This window comes from Solanum verrucosum, unplaced genomic scaffold, assembly GCF_900185275.1.
Source record: "Solanum verrucosum unplaced genomic scaffold, falcon-dt-bn FXZP01000229.1, whole genome shotgun sequence".
Lineage (NCBI taxonomy): Eukaryota > Viridiplantae > Streptophyta > Magnoliopsida > Solanales > Solanaceae > Solanum > Solanum verrucosum.
The window spans coordinates 4,166,155-4,185,478 of record NW_026020011.1 but is presented as its reverse complement, the minus strand read 5'-3'; the positions used below and the strand labels follow the sequence as shown (position 1 = coordinate 4,185,478).

Sequence of the window (19,324 nt, the reverse complement as noted above, 5' to 3'; positions counted from 1 at the left end):
TATCGGTAAAGCTTAAATGATTTCACTCTTTTATTTCTTTAGATTCAATTGAGTATGTATATATTGCAGTCCTTCACTCAGTCATTTCGCTTCAACTATGTTACATACTCGGACATTCATTGTAATGATGACATTCGACTTACATCTTTTTATAATGCAGATACAAGTGTTCAGGATCATCAACAAATGCTTTGTTGAGATCACTTTACACTCTCAATTAGCATTTGGTGAGCCTCTTTCCATTCTGGGGACTCCACTTTTATCTTTTAGTTAGTTGCTTTTAGGTGTCGTGGGTCCTATCCCGTCTTTAACAATAGAGGGTTCATAGATAGTTGGTTTTGAGTATGCTTTCAATACTCCTTTGTTAAGCTGTTTTTCAACTATTGTTGTTTTCGAAGTATTTTGAGACAGTTAAGTACTTTTAGATTGAATGGTTTAATTTTGTTAAAGCTTAGTTCTACTTGAGTTAGTTTTCTGCTAAGTAATCACCTAGCGAGTGAGGTGCTTACGCCCCTTTAGAGATAGGGGTGAGCAAAAGAGCTCGTTCTTCCATTTTGAGATCTTTAGATTCGTAAGATCCTAATAGTCCCTTTACTTTCTATTATATTAGTCAAGCGTTAGCACCCTACAGCTAGTATAGTATAGCAGAGCAACCAGCTTCAAAGCTTACCTGATTTAAAAAAAAGAAGTATTCTAAAAAAAGAGAAAGGTTAGAGGGGTGAGAAGCTCTTGCTTGCTGCTTGTTGTCTACTTCGCGAGGCCAATTGTTCACTTGGGGATCAACAATGGTTCTCGAGTGCCGGCAACGTTCATGGTTTAGGCTTAGATCATGATAGTAAATATGAAACTAATTAAAAATAATACAAAGGATTATTTTTTTCCCGCAAAACTTTCATCTATTAATTCATTACGGACATGATATATCTAAAAAGATTACAAGGGTTGTTGAGCTATCCATCTTTTAAACATATGAAAGCTCTCTTTGCGTTTGTACTCCGGAGATGTGTGTCCTCCTCCCTAATTAAAAAAAAAAACATTTGAGAAATATGAGAATATATGCACTAGATGATTTTACTAATGAGTTTGAGAATCTAGATATATAAATATATAAACGAGTGTACAAAATTCTTGCCTTTACTGTTGCATATGTCATATGATTAGAGAAAGACCTTGTGTAACTACAAATCAAAGATATATAAGAATTTCATGACAATTGTATAGTCTTATCCAATTTGAATGAAAGTCTAGGGAAGTAAAATTTGAATAATCATACCCTGCAACTTGTCCATCAATCGTCCATGGGCGCCAATCATCAATAATTGAATAATTTAGATACTTTATCCATGCTTGTGTCGATTGGAAAGGAACAACCATGTCATGATCACCACTGCTCAATCAAAAACAAATTGTTACGATGTATATACCATATAGTAACTTCAACTAAATATTACCATAGCGTGAAAGTATCAAACCTGTATATAAGTGATCGATAACCTTTTGAACTAATGTTTACATGATACAGTATACTATTCATGAAAGTAACTGTGTAACTTGTAAACATAATACTTTGCCTACATCTCGCCCATGGTCTTCTTATAGTTCCCTATCAAAGAAGAACGAAAAAAAAAATCGTTTAATATCTCGAACCATGTATATTATAGCTCGATCTAAGCAGCATTTACTATACATGTACAAATAAAACGAATTGAAATACCTTTCTAACATGGAGAGCCTCTTGAACTCTTGGATCATTTGCCCAATAAGTGGAAAGCTTGCGTTTGGCGACCTACAATGAGATTAATTATTGCATTTACTTGATCATTATGTGTACGAGTATTTAGAGGTGGCTCTAAAATTTGAAGTAATTGAAAATATTCATACTTAGATGTAACATTTGAGGGACTTACACGACTTTCTCGACAGATAAAGTCATCGTATTTTTGAAAGATGAAATCCTCTTCAAGAGATCTGCTTTCACTAGACAATTGGGGTAGATTTTCTTCAGAGTCTGTTCCACAAAAAGGCTCTAGTATTTGCTGATCATTTATGCTACTCACAAGCTACAAAATTGCATTACAAGAATATTATTGTATTACCTATTCGAAATGTTACAAAAACAAAAAGGAATGTAAACTTACATTCTTGAACATTTTAAAGTTTTCAACACATAGTTTGTTGGTAGGATCTATGTTCAGGTAATCGCCTTTGCAAATCTCGTTTAACGACTGATACAACAGGATCCAAATTATCATTTTTCGTGTCATTGTGTTGGTATGATACAAAGTCAATGTACTACGAAATAAGGAATGAACGAACCTCATAAAGTTCGTTGGATATTAACCCCATACCATGACAATAAGGAATTTGGTAATTGGTTTCTCCGGGAAATGTTTTTGGATTTCCAAGTGAATAGCCCTTAAAAGGATATTACCATCGAATTAAAACAATATTTTCTTCTGTTCATGATATATGTTTAAATTGAAGGAATATAAAATTAACCTTAAGGTTGATTAATGGCTCTTTTCCTGCTTCAATCCCTGCATTTTCAAACATAAAACATTGTGGCTAGTGATGCTACTACACATTCATATTACGTACAAAATTAGTTACGTTGGTCCTTACCATCTGATATTAGTTGAACAATAACTGGAACTGTAATGCCTGAATATGAATCCCCAGAAACATAGAAAGGGTTCAAAATGAATTCTGGATGATTAACAAGCCACTGCATAATAAATCGCGAGTTAGTTCACAATACATCTATGTTATATTTGATTGCCACTTATTAGTGTCTTCATTTCCTTATGGCTCATCTTCATCTTGATAATGAGATGACCCTAGATAGGAGGTTAAGGTAGAAGGGTAGTAGATAATTAACAGAGTGTTATCGTACTTTTATGTGAGAGAAGCAAAGTCTAGTCTCATGTTCCCATCTTCCCTTTATTGAATAGTACATCCTATCCTCTCTCCAAACACCACTTGTGGGATTTCATCAGGTATGTTTGATTTACTCATGGCACATTCATCCACCACTAGATACATATGTATGTTAAGTCCATGAACTTGGTACAATTTATCGAATATACCTTTCTTAGAAATTCATAGACCTGGCCGCATGCTTGTAGATCAGTACATTTGCACGCCTCTGAAGTTGTTGCATACGAGAACCCAGTATTAGCAGGCTGCTCCAAGAAAAGTATGCTCGCAAACTATCAAATTTAAGGAATACATTTATTATATATGCTCGCGAACTACCAAATTTATGTATGTTGATGAAGAAACAATAAAAAAAAATTGTGTTACCTTGGTCCATGAATATGGACTTGAAACAAGAATTGGTAGGCTTCCATTGTATGCCTTTTGGCCAAAATCCAATGGACCTAAACAAAAAAATTTATCATGAACCTAGGTAACTTGATATAACTAACACGCTATCACATGTTAAATTTGATCTATTTAATATTTACCTACTTCATACGCCAACCCTGTGAAGGAAGAGCAACCGGGCCCTCCGCTTAGCCATAGCAAGAGTGGATCTTTTCTTGGGTCGGATTCGGATTTAACAAAGTAATAGAATAGTTGTACTTCCTCAGATTTACCAATTCCAATGTATCTGAGAATTTCAAAATTCATCACTTCAACAATTTTTTGAGACTCGTATATAGATATTATGTTATGAAAATACTATTACTACTATCATATCATTTTTTTGCTATTCAAAAGCTAAAACAAATTTTCATGTTTCAATTTATTTGACGTAGTAATTTGATCGAGCACAAAGTTTTATCAAGAAACTAAAGTAAGACATTTCAACCTTCTTGTATTAAATTAAATGTCATTATATTTTTGCGTGATTAGAAAAGACTGTTTGACTAAGTTTATATGTTAGCCAAATTAACTAAAAATCACTTATTGACTTATTTACGCATTGGTCATCAAACAAAATGCTTATAAGTCAAAATCAATTGAAAGTCATAAATTGATGAGCTTATAAACACTATTTGTTTGATTCACATTTTTTTATTATTTTATCTGATATTTTTTTCTAGTTCTCAAAATATCTTTTTCAAACAAAATTCCTAACTTCCACCTACTCCTTTTTCTTTATAAAAATATAATAAAAATTGTAAGAGTATTTTCGTTATTTTAACAACACCTTCTACCAAACACATCAAATCAATTGTTTATTATAAGTTGCGTCATTTTAATTTTATATAACAATAAAAGAAAATCTCACCCTGCCAAACACATCAAATCAATTGGAATATAAGTTTTGTCACTTTTATTCAAACAAATAACTGTTTATTAATAAAATTAATATATTTTTTAATTTCTAAAATTTATTCACTATTTACAATTAGCTAATTCGAACAAACTCTAAACCTTTTAAAACCTTATGATGCTAGATACATCATAATATTTATGTAGCTATAAGACCGTTGAACATGACACATGAAAAAACATTAAAGCTTTATATTGATGACACATAAACAAGGACGGAGTTAGGTGGGGGTTCATGGGTTCAAACGAATCCAGTAGCTTTTTCGTAGACCCTATATTAGTACTAGAAAATTAAGTAATAACTTGTGAACACCTAACAAAACTGATTGACAACTCAATAGTAAGGAAGGAGAAGGAAATTTAGAACCCAAAACTCGTAATACCGGCTCCGCCTCTGCACATAAAAGTATATATAGATAATTATAGAGACATTAAAGAGAAGAAAATTACCCAGTCTCAAGATAAAAAGGAAGAGGTCCATCAAAACCAGGAAGAAATTCAACAATTGAGCTATTCTGAGGAACACTTTGTACATGTAGGAAAAAAGTAACAAGAAAAAGAAGATGAAACATTGTTGAATATGAATAATGATAGATTTAATGTCTGAGGAACACTTTGTACATATTGTACAAACAAAGTAACAAGAAAAAAAAGATAAAACATTGTTGATGAAATAATAATAGATAAGTTCTGAGGATTTTAGGTGATTTTAATGAATTTATATGTTGAATTGTCCGTCCACATGCAGGACTCCACACACACACACACACATATATATATATGTGTGTGTGCGTTATTTATTTTTTCCAAAAGTTGAAACCGACTTTGATTTAAGATGTGTTACAACTCATTTTGTTTTGATATTTCTGCATAACTACTAGGATGTAATTACAGCTCAAATAATTATATAATATATTTTTTCAGTTCCAATTTATGTGATGTTATGTGACTGAACATATAGTTTAAGAAATATAAGGAAGACTTTAGAATGTTTTTAAAACTACTCTTGAAATAAATAAACTTTCAAATAGAAGAGTATACCTTTTGTAGACTTTTGCCAAATAAGTAGAACCCAACATGAATAAAATATTGATGTGTCACTAAATATTTGTCAAATAAAAAAAATACTATTAGAACTAACGAAAGTTTATCACATAAATTGAGACCGGAAATTAACTATAAAAATGTTTATTTTTCACACCATATAATATACTCCACGTGGCATGTTTGGATAAGCTAAGGTCTATTTTACTGTTGAATTAATAATATTTTCTATGTATAGGTCTATTTTACTATTGAATTAACAATATTTTCTATGGTACACAACACGCCATTCCAATAGTGTTCAATTCGATTACTCTAACGTTAGCTCTAATTTCTATGGTACAAGAAATCTAAGAAGGCAAATGTCAATCCAAACAGAGGTGAACCCACATATTTAGGTAGTGTTTTACGTGTAATCGTTAACTTTGAAAAATTCATGTATATATATGTATATATATCTTGAGAAACTGATAAAAATTAAATATAATTAATAGTGGCCCCATAGAAAGCATGAAATTGTGCTTTGTACCAAACTAGAAGATCCGCCAAGCGATTAGGGTTCTATCCTAGATAGTAGAACCTCTTGTTTAGATTAATATTGGTGCATCCAGAATTTTCAAATCCTAAGTTTGCCTCTGAATTCTTTGTGTTGAGCAGAGGAAAAGTAATATGTTGTGAGATGTATAGAGGATGAGAAGTATCATGTTGTAGTTAAAAAAAATTATATTGTGTTTATATTTTAAGTCGGAGGTTATTTGAAGTCTCCAACTTATTCACTATACAAAAGAGAGTATATTTATATTAAAGGAAGATATTCTTTTTTTTGGCGGACCTTTGTCGTGCTCTTCAACTAATTCAGAGTTATTTTAGTCACCCACAATATTGAGTTATTATATCATGGCGGAAACAAGACAAGTCTAGGATTAGTGTTGATCCGGTGAAAATTATACCACAATGGCCTGCGGAATTTAGATCTCCTAAAAGAGAGCGATATATGTACACCTCAACATGAGTATTTATTTAGTTATTTATTTTTGTTCATCTTATTTTCGACTATATTTATGATATATTCATTTTTTATTTTTTTATTTTTAAGTAAGTAAGACCCTATTCTCTTTCCTTTCGACATCAAGATAATTGATGAAGATGGTGCTCTGAATATTTTCGCTGAAGTTGAACAATAGACAATGAATTTGATATTCCATTTATGGAACTTGTTTTTACAATTTTCACTATAAAAAAAATAATTCCTTGAAACAATTTTTTTTAAAAAAAATATTATAATTAATTAAATTAAAAAATATTTTCCACAATACCAAGCACACCCTTTTTGCTATTTAATTTTGACAGGAAAAAGTCACACATAACCCCAAAATATGTATATAGGAAGTAGAAGTACTCACCCCACATTTAAAAGTATGCATATATATTGTTTTATTTGAAATATTAGACTAGATTGGTTTTAAGAGTCGCCACTTAATATTTAAAGAAAAATCAAGGAAACTATTTTTTCAAAAGATTAAAATAGAAATCTAATGAAAATGTTAAAAGGGGTTCGGGGTTCATATTAGCATTTCGGGAAGGGTTTGAAAGCACCCGAAATGCCCGCTAACATGCGATTATCCGGTAATTAACTATTTGACTATTATTTTAAAAGATAAACAAACTCTTAATACTGATGACATTTTGAGGGCAAAAGGAAAGATATCTAATATGCCTAAGTAAATATTTCAAAGTATTTTCGAAAGTCAAGTAAAAAATAGATATTTAATTTTGGATAAGTAAATCAAAATGGCTATCCTTTGAGGAATTGAATTATGAAACCTTAAAACTAATTAAACACATAATCAAGCAAGAACAATAAAAAAAAAAATAGAAATAAAGAAAAAAGGAAAGGTTTGGGCCCAAGTCTGGTTTTGTCCGCCTGGGCCAATACTTGGGTCTAATTTCTCATTTGGACCTTTGGCCCATTTTTTACCTGTCTTAAAACTAACAAAAATCCCAAAAAAAAAGATGGGATTTGGCCCATTCATCTCAAGTTTTGAAGGCTTTTGGCCTACATATACGGCTGAGGTATATCGCTGTATATTATGCATATCCGACCCTTTAACTTGCTCCGAACACTTGTACATCAATTTTCGGGGATTTATTCTTCGATTCCATTTGGCTGGTCGACTCGGAAGGAAAGGATTTGAGCCTTTATGGCTCTCTCGAAATGCGAAAAAAGGAAATAGGAGTTCGTGGTGAACTAGAACAGATTTACATGCAACACAAAGAACGAGAATAAATAAGTAATGAATCATGATTTAATATAAGAAAGTGCCAAGTAAATTGAACTTATATACTACTGCATTTCAATTTTAAACATTGTAAAAAGACAAGGGGTATCACAAAATGGGCCTTAACTCCATATCTATGACATTTCAATAAACCTTAAACAAACTAAGCCTATAGTCAGAATTGAGCAGATACAAAGCTTCAACAATAGATAAATTAATGCCCCATCCTAAAATTTCCAATTTGAAATAATTAAGCCATGATCAACTAGTGGTCATGTGGCTTTGAATAAACCTATCACACCCAACAATAAACCAACAACAAAACAATTAAAAGAGCAAATATATTCTAGTGATAATAAGTAATAGAAAATAAATGGGTCAAAACATGCTTCTCATCACATGAAACGATATAACTACACTTCAAAACGGAACATATGAGGCTATGAAAAAACTAGAATCCTAGAAACAGTCTACTATAAACAACATTTAACTTATCTTGACAAAGTAATACACATAAACAATCTTTTCCTTCTTAACCAACAGTGAACTCCTAATAATGAGGTAAAGGTGAACACCCTATGCTCTCATGCAGTTAAGCAAGATAGCAAATAACTTATGTGATACAAATAAATGCTTTAACATGCACAAATCAATCAAAATAATATTAATAAGATAAGACTGGAGTTCACATAATTCCCAGACATGAACAATGAAGGGAATTTAACACCTGCAAATTAATGAAGGAATGTGGGAAATGATAGACATGTTTTAGCATATTTATAAGACATAAGTCTAGCCACAAGATGATAATGAGACTAACAAATCAAGGATTTAAAAAAAAATGGAGGAAGAACAGGCTACGCACAATCCCTAGCTATTACATTGCTTGGGAACTTTCCAAGCAAATTCTATAGCTAAATTTTGGCGGAAAATCGAAATTGGCGCCAATTTTTTTGAAGGAAATCTAATCTGGCGCAATTTTTTCTCTCTTTAAGGATTTTAGTTTAACTAGGAAAATATTTCATAGCTATGCCCTAGCTATGTTTTAGCTAGGAAAGATGCCTAGCCAAATTGATAGGTTGCTAGGAAAGTTCTCTTGCAAATTCTAAATTTAAGTTTTAGTAGGAATTGAGTCATGTCTCCCATACATTTTTTTAAAAAAATCTTTAGAAAAATTATAATTCTATAAAAACATGTGTGTAATAAATAATAAAATTCAATAGTTATAAATAAATATTTAAAAGTGGGACAAGAAATGAAATACAAAATGAATGCTTATTTTAATTAGTGTTTAAATGTATTTCTTTTAAACAACTAACTCTAAACTTGAACTTTAGTTAATAGTAATAAAATTCTAATGAAGTCATAAATGACTAATTTGAGGCCAAATAAAAATGCAAACTTCCAAAAATAAAAAATTCATATAAGATTAAATTAAAGAAGTCTAATATAGAGAAAGACAAAGAAATAAAAATTGAAAAAAATGTAACGTATCCGATCTTAAGACTAAAGTCATAGATAGAAAAATAAATACAAAATTAACGCATAATTTTCTTAGTTCTTATCTTTATCTTCTCCCATAACAAATTAAAATTCAAGTGACTTTATTTATCGAGTCAAACAAAAACATGAATCAAATAGTACAATAATGATATATAAGTGTTTGGATAGGGGTCATATGAAACCTACATGTTGAATTTATATTGATAAAATAGAGGAATATCAAAAGATATCTTAAAAATTTAAATTAATTATTTAGAGGTTATGAACATCAGAAGAGTTATGATTATTAAGAGTAGCAATTGAATAGGTAATTAGATATATATATATATATATATATATATATATATATATATATATATATGAATAATGAAGATAAGTATTTAAAGCAAACAAAGGGGGAAAATAGTAAATAAAATAAGAAAAAATATTAGTACAAATAATATTTATGTGAAAAGTTTTAAATATATTAATGGTAAATAAGAAATATCTGAATCACTGTAACAATAATATTTCAAATACAACTTGTTGTTTCTTCCAAGGCATGACATACTAATTACTATCTCTGCCCACTTTTAATTGTCATAATTTCATATTTTAGAGTCAAATTATAAAAACTTTGACTAACATTTTATGATGTATTTTTCATCATATTGATATGCAAAAAATTGCAATTTATATTACTTTTCGTATAGTTTTTGAATATCTAAATTTTTTTGTTTATAATATCTAATTAATGTAATCTATGAAAATTATAGTCAAATTGACTTTCGAAAAATGAAACATGAAAAATAAAAGTGGATAGAGGGAGTACTAGATTAGGATTCCAAAAGGTACACGTTTTCATGAGGTGAAATACTATTATTAAGTTATTTGAATTAATTAACCAAGAGAAGTGGAAAGGTCTTATATAGTAAAAGGATTTATTCAGGCACATGTTTTTATATATGTGTCAAATAAATGTAGTACTTTCTTATAATTATTTTTATTTTTTAACTTTTGACTTCATAATTTCTTATGACCTTTAAAATTTAGTATAATAATAATTAATATAATATAACTAATTAATAAAAGGAGATACGGTAAAAATTGAAAGGGCTACAATTAATAAATAGAATAAGATAAATTTACAAATAAGATGAAAAGACTATATAATATAATTGATGAGCAGATTGACTAAAAAAATGACATTAAGTATAAGAAGATTAAAATTAATTTTTTTCCAATTAAGTAGTAGGCATAAACACATTCAAATTATTAATATTTAATAGAAGAAATTTACTTTATGATAAATGATTACTATGTTTTAGTTAACTAAGTAGATATTTTATAATATTTTAATTTAGTGTAGGGACAAAATAATAATTTCCTCTTTTAATAATAATAATTTCCTCACTTTTAATAATAATAATAATAATAATAATAAATAATAATAAATATAAGAAGTAACGTACAACTAATTAGTATAATATAAGTAGTAAAAAACGCACAGCTAATTAATATAGTATAAACGCACAGCTAATATATATATATATATATATATATATATATATATATATTATAGAAGAAATAAAAAGAAAAAAAGTTAGAAGAAGAAACATATGGCTAATATAATATAATAGGGCCAATATAATATAAGAAGTAATTAAAAAGAAAAGATATAGAGAAGAAACGTACAGAAATAGAATATGCCCTTTTCTTTTGATTTCTCGAAGAGCATTCTCAGCTAATAAACCGTAACAGAGCCTTCAAATCCTGCAAAATAGGAAAAAATTAACTGAACAGTTCTTCTCAAAACCCTCAAATCCCGTAAACGAAGGATGCACTACTTCACGTTTCTTCATCATGCTCCCAAAATTCAAACTATTTATTCCAGTTTACAGAAGCTTGAAATCACAAATCGTTCCTTCCTTCTTCAGTTAAGGTAAGAATTTCTCCTAAACCTAATTCATTTATATAAAGAGATATTGTTGAAAAACTAGTTTTTCGTTAGATATGAGATAGAAATTCACACAGAATTGGCATTTTTTTCTTGAAGCTTGAGATTGGAACTTGTTATTTTGTTCATCAGAAAGAAGTTGGAATTATTTTGGGATTTTCTCTGTATGCTGCCAAATCGAAGACAAGCCAGTGAGAAAGTCAGAAGTTTGCCAGGTACGCCTCTGTTTATGTAATGGAAATTTTATTGTGTTTTACATTTCCTTAAAGATCTGGAGCAAGCATCATCTTCTTCTCAAGGCGATTCTTTTTAGCTTCACAAGTTGCTTTCTTGAACTTTTGCTTCAATTTTGGTGACTGCTTTAGTTTTAGATGTTGTTTCGTTGCAATTGGTGATAGTTTCATGTTCGGCTTTATGTAGTTAATGTCCTGACTTTCAGGGTTGTATGCTTGTTTGACTTGAGTAATTGATAGGAATAACTATAGTTGAATCCCACAAACTAGAGCTTTACATGCTAAAATTGATGAACCTAAGTTGTTTGATGCTGATGAGGTGGGAGGTGGCTGATTTTAATTTTATTTTTTCGAAATCCCTTCTGCTGTTTAGAGCATATCATATCTCAAAAAAAGTATATAGATACTTGTGAGTTAATGAACTTAATGTGCCTTAAACTTTTTGATGAAAATATGTTAAGGAAGGAAACAACTACAGGACTCGGCTTATTCGAGTATCTATGACACACTTTGGCTGTTGACTCTAGTGCCTCCGCGAGTGACAATCTGCGATTTGTCCAAGCTGTTTCAGCCCACTGCTTCATTTTTCACCTTCTGCTTTTTTGTGTTGTTGCACGATAAGTGTCTGTATATACCCACCTTCTACTTCCAAGGGTGGAGCTTTGAGCACTTCAATTGCTCTTCTATAGAGTCCCTCTTGGATCAAAAGCGATTTTGTTGCTGATTTTTGTGTTGGACTTGGGTGACTAAATAGTGTTAGTATGTATAATGCACATGCTTCTGTATTATTTATTTCATCCCTTATAGAAATCACATAAATTTTTTAGACTTGACTAACTAGAAGGAAATTTATGTTTGTATTAGAATAATACAATTTTTTCTCTTAATTAAATGGTGATATTGAACCCTTCTTAGATTAGATATTTTTGGTATGGTCATTTCTGTTTAAATTTGAATTTCATTTACTTGATTACTAGCTAATTAATAAATTACTAAGTATTAAAAAAATTGTTTTGTCATTGTTTGTTAGATAGGAAGCATGAGTTCCACTAGTGCCAAGTCGAATACAGTGTTGGATACACTAGTCCCCACATGCTGAGTGGTCTGTTTTTGGATGGATTCTAACTTCTCTCTTGCTTCAGCGACTCTATTGTTCAAGCTCCCCATTTCCTATGTCAATAACCTCTACAGAGGTTCTTTACACAACCTCATTTTTTGCAATACATATCTCCTCCTTTTACATTTTGTTTCCAAATGGTCGTAACAATATTTGAAAAGCTCTCATGTTTAGTCAGTATGTTCAGAAATCTGAAAGGTTTGTGGGGTCCACTATCTGCACTGTAATGCTCAATAAGAATCGGTGAGTGATCAAAAAAATTATTCTTCTTGAATTGAGCTGTTAGAGTTTTGTGTTGTATACCATCCAAGAATCATTACAAAGTGCCTTGTCAATTCTACTCTATATGTCACAATTTGTCCAAGTCTACCTTCTTCCAATAGATTACATATCTGTAAGATTTAATACATTAATTACTTGTTGAAAGTCTTTTGATTTAGAGTTTTGTGTTGTATACCATCCAAGAATCATTACAAAGTGCCTTGTCAATTCTACTCTATATGTCACAATTTGTCCAAGTCTACCTTCTTCCAATAGATTACATATCTGTAAGATTTAATACATTAATTACTTGTTGAAAGTCTTTTGATTTAGATTCACTTACATGTTGGCTCCTCATTCATTCCAAATCTTGTAGGGGAGAATAGAAATCTCCACAAATACACCAAGGTTCAGTGATGATAGAACCTATTCTAAGTAATTATTGCCATAAGTTTCTCCTTTCCTCTCTACAATTTTTGGCATAGATCACGGTTAGCAGACAATAAAAATTGGAACCCTTACTTGCTACCTTTATATGCGTAAAATGATCATACACTTCATCCATCAGAATAGTCATTTTACCAGGCATTCATAAAATCCAGATTCAGGGTAAGTGAACAGGACTTCATCTCTATCGTTTGGTTTTGGAATTTCACTATGTAGCAGCCTGCATTGAGGTAATATGACTCAAGTACAGAAACAAAGTTGTAGTACCCATCAATATAATTGTTCATGTAGGAGAAAGTAGGTGCTTCACAACGTATACATTACTAGAGCATTATTTCATACATTGGTCTGTTTCACTATTTCTGGTGCCTTTAATACAATTACTGGTCGTCCATCAATTATCTTCGGTGGGTTATAGGTTAAAGGCATACTAGTGGTGGAAGTACAGTTCAATATGAACCAGTTGTTCCAAACTTCTTCCCATCTGTGTATTTCTTATTGAACTAATTGTATTTTGTTTTTGCCTGACCTCATTCCACCTTAAGGTTTGAATAAGGAACCTATATGGTTCCAATAGAGCATTTAGGAAAGATGTTCTTGTATTAGTTCAAATATATATTTCATTGTTTACTACATCAATTAGAGTATTCTAGTCCTTTAATAAGATAAGTTTATTTCTTGTTGTCCATTTATTCTATTACAGAATAAATTTGAGTACTTTCATAGAACCTTTTGCAACTTTATAGCTTTGTTATACCATGTTATAGCTAATTACTTTATTCTTTTTCAGAATACATTTATAAATATAATTAAGGATAAGGTGGGTGAGACTTCAACATTAAGGAATGAAGAAGGTCTTGAAGTAGATGACAGAGACATGGAGAGAAACACAACCACAAATGGAGAAGATGAAGGAGAAAAAACTAGTGAAGATGAAGTGAATTTATTGAAAATGGTTTCGGAGGAGCAATTACTGAAAACTTGGATAGAAACAGTTGGTGGAACTAAAAAAGGAAAAATATATGGGCTTGGTTCTAGAAATTGTTTGCTGGCAGATTCTTTGAATTCTAATTGTGCATCTTCCACTGCTCAGAATCCTTCAAATATTCCTACTCAACAAATATTTGAAACACCTGAATTTCAACAACTTCTTGACCGTGTGTTGGAGCAACGGATGACGAATATGCAAGATCATGTGCAAATGGAAATTCAGGAAAATATGGAAGCTCAAGTAACTATTGCAGTTCGTGCTGCTGTGGCTCAGATGCTTGGTGTTACTCCTCAACCACCACCAGATGGATCTGGTTCTACCCCAAATCCTTAGATAACTTATGTTACTGTTTTTATGTTTTAAGACATGTTTTAGCTAGTAAACATGTACCTCACTATTCAAGGATTGATGATATTTTGAAAAATTGATTAGATTGTGCTTATTTTGAAAAATTGATTAGATTTAACTATGTTTTTCTTCTTGTGTCAAATATAGAAAATTATATTTGTATTTCGTCATACAATTTCTAGCCAAATTTATCTAGAAAGTATCCCTAGCTATTTTTAGCTAGTCATTTAGCAAAGAAAATATTCCAAGTAAAATTTGAAAAATAGCTAGAGAATTTGTAAGTTTAGATAGGGTAATTCCTTGCTAAGTCTTAGTAAAGTCAACATTGACCAAGCAAATTTTGCTAGGAATTTAGCTAGTATGCATCGTAGCAAAATGTTTGCTACGGAAAGAGCCTAGCGGAGATATCTTAGCTAAATTAGCTAGGAATGACATAATTTGCTAGCTAAAAATTAGCTAAGAGCTTATTAGCTTTGAAAGTCTGCTAGGGTCATTTTCCTAGCTAAATTGACATTAGCTAGGGATTTTTCACTTTAGCTAGGATTTGCGTCTGTAGCTAAACGACTGTTTTCTAGTAGTACGCCTTATGTCTCAAACAACCAAGACGCCAACTCCAACTCAATCACTCGGCTACTACATAAGCAATGAATCGAGAAGAATAAAGGCAGTCGAGAAATGAAGATAAATAAATCAACAAACGAGCTTCAGCTCATCAAAACAACACATCAACTAAAGAGTCAGAATTGAAACGAAGTCTACCTTTTTAAGTGCATCGAGCTGAGACGAGACAAGCAAGGAGATAACAACTTCTACCGACTTCGAGAGATTCCGAACAAAGCAAAGAAGCTTGAGACGGAAATTCGAAATTGGAAACCTTTAGCCTAACCACTAGAAAACCAAAAGAGAACCTTCTGATGGATTTTTATATAACTGTATTATGCCTCTCTTCTCTATATTTTTTCAATATTCTCCCTTTATTTCTTGTCAAAAATTTCCCCAACCCAATGTAAGCTGTCTCTAACCTCAAAAAAAATAAGGACAAAATGACCTTAAATAGATGAAGAATAGGGTTGATTTAAGGGGGAAAATGGGTAGAATTCAAAACTTGAAATTCCAATCCTGATGTCGTAATTGACACCCACACTAACTCTCCGGTAGGAGAACCTCTACTACAACCCAAACCAAACAACTAATCTAAAACTAACACATTTAAGTACGGAAGCAAGTTAAATACTAAGGAAATAAATAGGGAGTTCCCATAAACTCCAACAAAGGTCTAACAAAAACTAAACAATGCGGAAGAAATAACCTAGAACCTGAAAGTCAATGTACCAAAACATCTAAAGTTCAACAAGTCTAAATAAGAAGGGATGCAACCCCAATCTAATGAACTAATCAACTAACTAGAACATAGTCTAAGTCCAAAAATGGTGAACATAGACGAAAGGAGAACTCATGGCAGCTCGAAAGAATTGGCTCATCCTTGAATTCGAACGATCATTGATCTTCTAAGCGAGGTCTGTCAGTAGCCGCTTGAAGATGCTTTGTACTCAACAAAAATAAGACCAAGTGCAGTATCAATACACAACCACAGTGTACTGGTAGGATCACGCGGCTATCCCACTAAGTGCAACATACATAAGTCAATACAACATTATAAACATGCAAAATACCGAACATATACAATATCGATTATCACATGCTCAATAATATACACAATTATGACAAGTCATTGGTCCTCTCATGAAACCCAAACCCAAACAATTAGTATACCAGAACGTGGTACCTGATCTAATGTTTATGTCGGAACGTGGCAACCGATCCCATAATTATGCCGGGACGTGGCAATCGATCCCATAATTATATCGAAACGTGGAAACTGATCAAAGTTAGTTATGTCGGAACGTGGCAACTGATCCATTCAACACACCACAATCACAATCACAAGTACATCCTCAAGATCATACATTTAAGTCATGATTTCATGGCAATCATCATTCGTCTATTTCATTTACAACAAGTGTGATCAATAATGCAACATTCATATACATACATGTATCATAATGAAGCAAGAACAAACATACATCACACAATCATAGAATCACAACCATCACCTACTTCGAAACAAGCTCGTAACCCTAAGAAACTTGATCTTTCCCTTTTTGGATTCGTTCCGCTTGTTCTTGGTCAACAAACAATCAATATAATACGAAAATCAATAAACAATCACTAATTACCCGAATTACTAACAATTATATGAACCCTAGATCAAACCCATGATCCCAATTATCCAAATTAGGATTGTTTCCACCATAGAATCTATAACAAAACCCTCCTCCTTCAATATCCACCCATTCTATTGCGTTCTATGGATCAAAAAATGGATTCGGGGAGTGAAAACTTACCTTTAGCCTCAAGAATAGTGAAAAAATGAGTAGGAGTCACCTGGGGTTCGTTCCTTAGCTCTAAAAATAAAAAAGTGCTAAATAAGGTTGTTTAGGGGTTTATTTACGACTTTAAGTCGCGTCTAGCCTGCCACAGCGGCCACCACCCCGCTACAGCGATCCCACTAGAATGGTAAAACCCAGCGCCAAAGCGGCTTGCACAAACCAGTGAGCTATTTAAAGAATTCCAAGACCCCCATTTTACAACACACCTCTAATCAACGACGATCAGAAAATACCCTTTATGCTAAGATCGATTTCGGGAGTTCTACTTGCCTGAATTCAATTTCGTAAATTCGTACGGGTTCTTTAACGAGTTATCTAACTACTTATGTGATCAAAATCAAAATCAACTCACCCGATTGTTACCAGATTTTCTTACACCTCAAAGACTCTGATTTCGTCCAAATCTGGACGAGGTTGGGAAAATCCAAATACTACGAAAAAGTTTTTCGTCCCCAAATTTTCCCCTGTTGAATTTTTTATAACGATGGGAATAGGTCGTTACATTATATAATTTTCAAATATAAGAATTTCTTTAAAAACTTGAAGAATTTATTTCCAAGTTCATAACAAAATTCTTGCCTTCTCATATGATTTGAGAAGGACTTTGTGTAGCTATAAATCAAAGATACGTAAGAATTTCATGGCAATTGTATAGTCTTATCCAATTTGAATGAAAATCTAGAGAAGTAAAATTTGAATAATCATACCCTGCAACTTGTCCATCAATCGTCCATGGATGCCAATCATCAATAACTGAATAATTTAGATACTTCATCCATGCTTGTGTCGATTGGAAAGGAACAACCATGTCATGATCACCACTGTTCAATAAAAAATAAATTGTTTTGTATATACTATATATAGTAACTTTAGCTAAATATTATCATAGAGTGAAAGTATTAGACCTGTATATAAGTGATCGATAACCTTTTGAACTAAGGTTTACATGATACGGTATACTATTCATGAAAGTAATTGTGTAACTTGTAGACAAAATACTATTCCTACATCTCGCCCATGGTCTTTTTATAGTTCCCTAATCAAAGATGAACGAAAAAAATCTTTTAATATCTCAAACCATATCTATAGCTCTTAGCAACATTTACTATACATATACAAATAAAACGAATTGAAATACCTTTCTAACATGGAGAGCCTCTTGAACTCTCGGGTCATTTGCCCAATAAGTGGAAAGCTTGCGTGTGGCGACCTATAATCAGAAAGTATATACATATATATTTATAATTACCTTGTATTTATGTAACTCGTCAAGGAAATTATATTTGTACTTCTACCTGAAAAGTACATATGATTCTTGTCCATTCTTGAAGGTGCTGTGAACAACATTACATGCACTGATGTTGTTAGCGCATACTGGACTATTGATTTCCTTATGATATCCAAATATACCTGCCAACCAGTGCCTTTGCACCAGTGGAAATTTCCATAGCTACATCTTGCTTACACTTTCCTTTGTTATGGGATTTCCTTACTCGAACCATGAGGACAAGGTTCTTATTGAGGAAGAGAGTATTGTTATGAACCTAATCCAGCCCAATGTGGATACCAGGGTCACAAAAGTAGTTATTGGGCTGACAAGAGCTATTGGGCAGAGAACAAGCAATAGGGTCAGGTTAATTTGGGATCCGGGTTGAGAAGTGGGTATGGGACGATTCCATCAAAAAGGGTAATAGTATGTGATTTGGGGATTATGCAAATTGTTAAGAAAAGAGTATGTTTCCTGTCATCTCCTTTCTTAGTCTAAGTTTCCCATCTACTTCTATCTAGCTCTATATTTTCTGATCTTCTTTCCCTCCTGTTAAGTTTTCTCAGTTTCGTTGTAAGGACGTTAGTCATTTCCATTTCTCAATTGTATTTTGTGTTATTCAGCAATTATAATATATATCCTCGTTGTGTGGTAACTTGAGTTGTTACAAGTTACCAAAGCAAAGTTCTCCATATTTGAAATTTCTAGCGGAAACATTCTGTTTTCAGCCATAAGAACATTAAACATTGTTTGGCCTGATTTTTTCATCTTTAATAACACATGCTCCATCATCAAACAGAAATGAATATCCATTAGCCATGAGTTGCCCAACACTCAGTAAATTATGGGCCAAACTAGGAACAAATTGAACATCATGAAAAAGCTTTACTTTACCATGGATGTTTCTTATTGCTACTGTTCCTTTTCCTTCAGCTTGAAGACAGTTGTTATCACCAAGCCTGACAATCGATTTTAGCGTCTCATCAAGTTCTTTGAAGATTTACTTCATACCTGACATATGGTTGGAGCAGCTGCTATCTACAAACCACATATCACCTGCAACTTCATTAGTATCACGATAAGCCATGAACAACTTACTTTCTTCATTAGTTGTCTCTGCATAATTCGTTTGTTTCTCCTTGTAATAGAAATCTGCTTGCATATGCC

At 31.9% G+C, this 19,324-nt stretch overlaps 2 protein-coding genes across 2 annotated transcripts in view; one reads left to right on the top strand and one right to left on the bottom strand.

Moving 5' to 3' along the window:
• Positions 1 to 19,324, top strand: part of LOC125819887 (probable rhamnogalacturonate lyase B) — a 425,441-nt gene that overhangs the window by 146,590 nt on the left and 259,527 nt on the right. The gene's annotated exons all lie outside the window — the stretch shown is intronic.
• LOC125819892 (serine carboxypeptidase-like 13) lies at positions 927 to 4,853 on the bottom strand. Its single transcript, XM_049499298.1, has 14 exons — positions 4,732 to 4,853; positions 3,468 to 3,613; positions 3,304 to 3,380; positions 3,087 to 3,209; positions 2,623 to 2,725; positions 2,500 to 2,537; positions 2,317 to 2,415; positions 2,139 to 2,225; positions 1,908 to 2,060; positions 1,715 to 1,786; positions 1,473 to 1,603; positions 1,274 to 1,387; positions 1,133 to 1,178; positions 927 to 1,017 (listed from the first exon to the last, which is right to left on the bottom strand). Exons 1-14 carry the CDS (start codon positions 4,851 to 4,853, stop codon positions 934 to 936), a joined length of 1,395 nt encoding a protein of 464 aa, XP_049355255.1. The 3' UTR covers positions 927 to 933.

Bases quoted from the DNA above. Each gene is read 5' to 3' on its own strand.
- LOC125819892 (XM_049499298.1), bottom strand. From the start codon at position 4,853: ATGTTTCATCTTCTTTTTCTTGTTACTTTTTTCCTACATGTACAAAGT. The intron at 1,388-1,472 runs GTTTGATACTTT...TTGATTGAGCAG, and splicing joins TATCGATCACTTATATACAG to TGGTGATCATGACATGGTTG. The intron at 1,018-1,132 runs GCAAGAATTTTG...TTTTTTAATTAG, and splicing joins TGACATATGCAACAGTAAAG to GGAGGAGGACACACATCTCC.